The 2,845-nt window shown below is 48.8% G+C and overlaps 1 protein-coding gene across 1 annotated transcript; it reads left to right on the top strand.

The window, feature by feature from the left end:
• Positions 1-197: 197 nt before the first annotated feature.
• BJ212DRAFT_1288448 (uncharacterized protein) lies at positions 198-601 on the top strand (the record flags this gene model as incomplete). Its single annotated transcript, XM_041332031.1, has 3 exons — positions 198-247; positions 325-353; positions 459-601. Coding segments are annotated over 3 exons (222 nt in total), but the record flags the coding sequence as incomplete, so codon positions are not given.
• Positions 602-2,845: the final 2,244 nt, after the last annotated feature.

Genomic DNA, 2,845 nt, shown 5'->3' with positions numbered 1-2,845 from the left:
CAGGACGTTAGTATACTGGTTTCGAACCGTTGTTCTGTTCAATCTTTCCATCGGATACATCACTGGAGCCGGCCACCCCACCTCGGTGGCATATCCCACTCCAGCAGACATGACGTATGTCATAGCCCTGAACCCTGGTTATATAAGTTGGGCGACGTCCAAATCCATCGAACTCCCTCAAACAACCCCCTCAAAATGCCCACCACGTTTCACCCACTCGGAATGTCATCTTGTATTTTGTTGCGCTGTACGTCTGGCATCTGCTATTCTCGACGTCCCAAATCACTTTTTTCGATAAGTTACTATACTAAAATCACGTCCTAGGGTCCTTCCGCCGGTAGCCGTGTTTTTCAGTAAGCACACGACCCTTTCATCCTCCTACATTATAATATTAATTGCGACGATGATAGAACGTGGATGTGCTGCAGGTAAATATTAATAGTGCCGTTCAAATCCAGTGATGCATGCCGTTTTGTCAGACTTTTGGATTAATATCTGTCTTACGATCTTGGGTTGGATACCAGGAGTCTTGCATGCATGGTATGTTAGCTTAGCTTCCATTCATGCAGTCAGTTCATTTGCTCAGATAGTGGTCATCTAGGTACCTCATCTCTCGGAGCGAGAGAGCAATATAATGACGTCATGACGTCATTGAGCTGCGCGTCTCAACCGTACTACAGACTCGAGAAACCTAACTAATCATATATCTCACATTAATCAGAACGGAGCAACATGATATCGAATGCACATCTTCAAGTGACAACTCTACAACCATTATTAATGATCATCCTTGAAGGAGTGGAGTGGAGCTTGAATCAAGTGGAAACTAGCTGCGAGCAGATTTTCTCGATGACCAGAATTTTGGAAATTCATCATATAATCTTGTTCAAGTTGTCAACTGATTTTGAAGAGCCTGCAACTGTGTATGCACGGACTATCAATTCAGTGATGGTTATGGCAAAGGACCGCTTACGTAAAATTAAATGGCTTATATGAGTCCTAGTAGTGCTAGTGAATTTCGAAATGCTAACTTGGGAGCAAATTGAAAGGTGGAACTTCCCGTCACTAGGCTACAGCTAATTTGGCTCGTGCGTCTGCTGCGAGCCTGTGTATGGTAAACTCGTGGATAGTATGTAATCGCATCATGGGACCATGTGCGCCTACTAGCTATGCCGCAGTTCGGACGGACAGAGCCGATGATTAGATGTATGCATGTCTGCAATTCAAGTTATAGAGACTAAAAGGTGTGTAAGAGTCCTATGCTCATCAGTTGATTCTAAGCTTTGTTAGGATAGGATTTATATTTCCATCAGTTCAGTCCATGTCTTCGCTGTCCATTGATGCAACTGATTCGACCCTTCATTAACAGGTTATCGACCTTGGTTCTCGGTCCTGTTGAATCCTCGACCATCACACCCGCCCGGATTGTGAGCCTTACAAAAAGTGGAAGAGTGGCCTGAAAGTTGGTATTGAGAACAACTTGCGTTCCATGGTCAACGAGGCCAAGCAGAATCCCAACGATACCTTGAGGAACGGTCCGAGTCCGAGGAACACATTATTCCGATGAAGAGCATCCATAATATTGCCGAAGAGCAGTTTCCTGTTGCACTAAAACGTGAAAGCCAGGTCAAAGCTGCTCAGTTTTCTTCTCCTTCCTTGCAACTTCCCACAGATACTTCACAGTCGCATGCTTCCGGTCTTACACCCGACGAACATGACACCTGGTCTCCACAACAGCCCTCGGAGGTCAAGCACGATTCAGGATATCTCTCTCGTTTCTCCAACCGAGAGCGTGACCACGTATCTCACGATACCAACAAGGGTCGTGCCAGGTATATCAACAGCGCAGTAGAGTCACCCACGTTGGATATTACGAACAGAGCTTTTGAGCGCCCAAAGCATCCACCCCTCATCGAACTAGATGACATGCTGGGGTCTGCGCATTCAGCTGCGGATGCTCTAGACAGGCGAAACCTTCTGCGCACAGCGAGCCTTTCCAACAGACCTGTCCCTCCAGAGTCCTGGCTTCCGTCAACGCCTGAAGAAGACACCCTGTTGCCTCATATCTTCACCATTTCGCGACAGGGGAGCACGACGAGCACTGCCTCTGATCGGACACCATCAGTGCTCAACACCCCATCTTTCACCGAGCTGCATGACGTGACTGCCAGCGCGAAGGGGAGGGGGAGGGGGGGAGATCGCATTTTCACCGTGGAACAACAGTGGAGTGCCATTTACAGAGCTCGGGATAGAAGGCGAACAACGTCGCACACATATATTGAAGCCAGAGCTAGTGCCTCTACCTTCGAGCGGTTGGACGAGGATTATCCACCACCGACACCACCACATTTATTCCCTTCAGTGGCATCCAACCCGCGCTCCGTTGTCCCCGCCACCAGGTATTCTCGCTCCTCAGGCAGTTCAAGCTCTATGGTCCCCATGGGGTACTCTTACTCCTCAGACAGCCCTAGTTCCACAGTCCCAATGGGGTACTCTCACTTCCCCTCGTCCTCGCAGTTACCCCCACCGTCTACCAGCAGGCCTATCGCCATCAAAAAATTGTTTTCATTGGATGATGACGGCTTTCAGTCTAGCCCAAGTCCCAAAGACTGGGATATTCCATCGCACTCGCCGTACGAAACCTATGAGTTCTCGCATTCTCCACAGACACCGGATGAGCTCCCGCGGAGCTGGCGGTCATCTAGCTTCCGTTCTCGACTCTCCTCGCAAGACATGCGTTACGGGTATCAGCATGCTCATCAGTATGACGATGACCTTGACAATTTAGATTTGTGGGAGCATGATGAGCGCAAGCTTCGCCAGAGGGAGGAAAGCTTCCGGAGGA

Source organism: Suillus subaureus, assembly GCF_016647635.1.
Source record: "Suillus subaureus strain MN1 chromosome Unknown BJ212scaffold_157, whole genome shotgun sequence".
NCBI classification, from domain to species: Eukaryota; Fungi; Basidiomycota; class Agaricomycetes; order Boletales; family Suillaceae; genus Suillus; species Suillus subaureus.
Note: the sequence above shows the minus strand (reverse complement) of the source record. Positions and strands in the feature narration are given on the sequence as shown.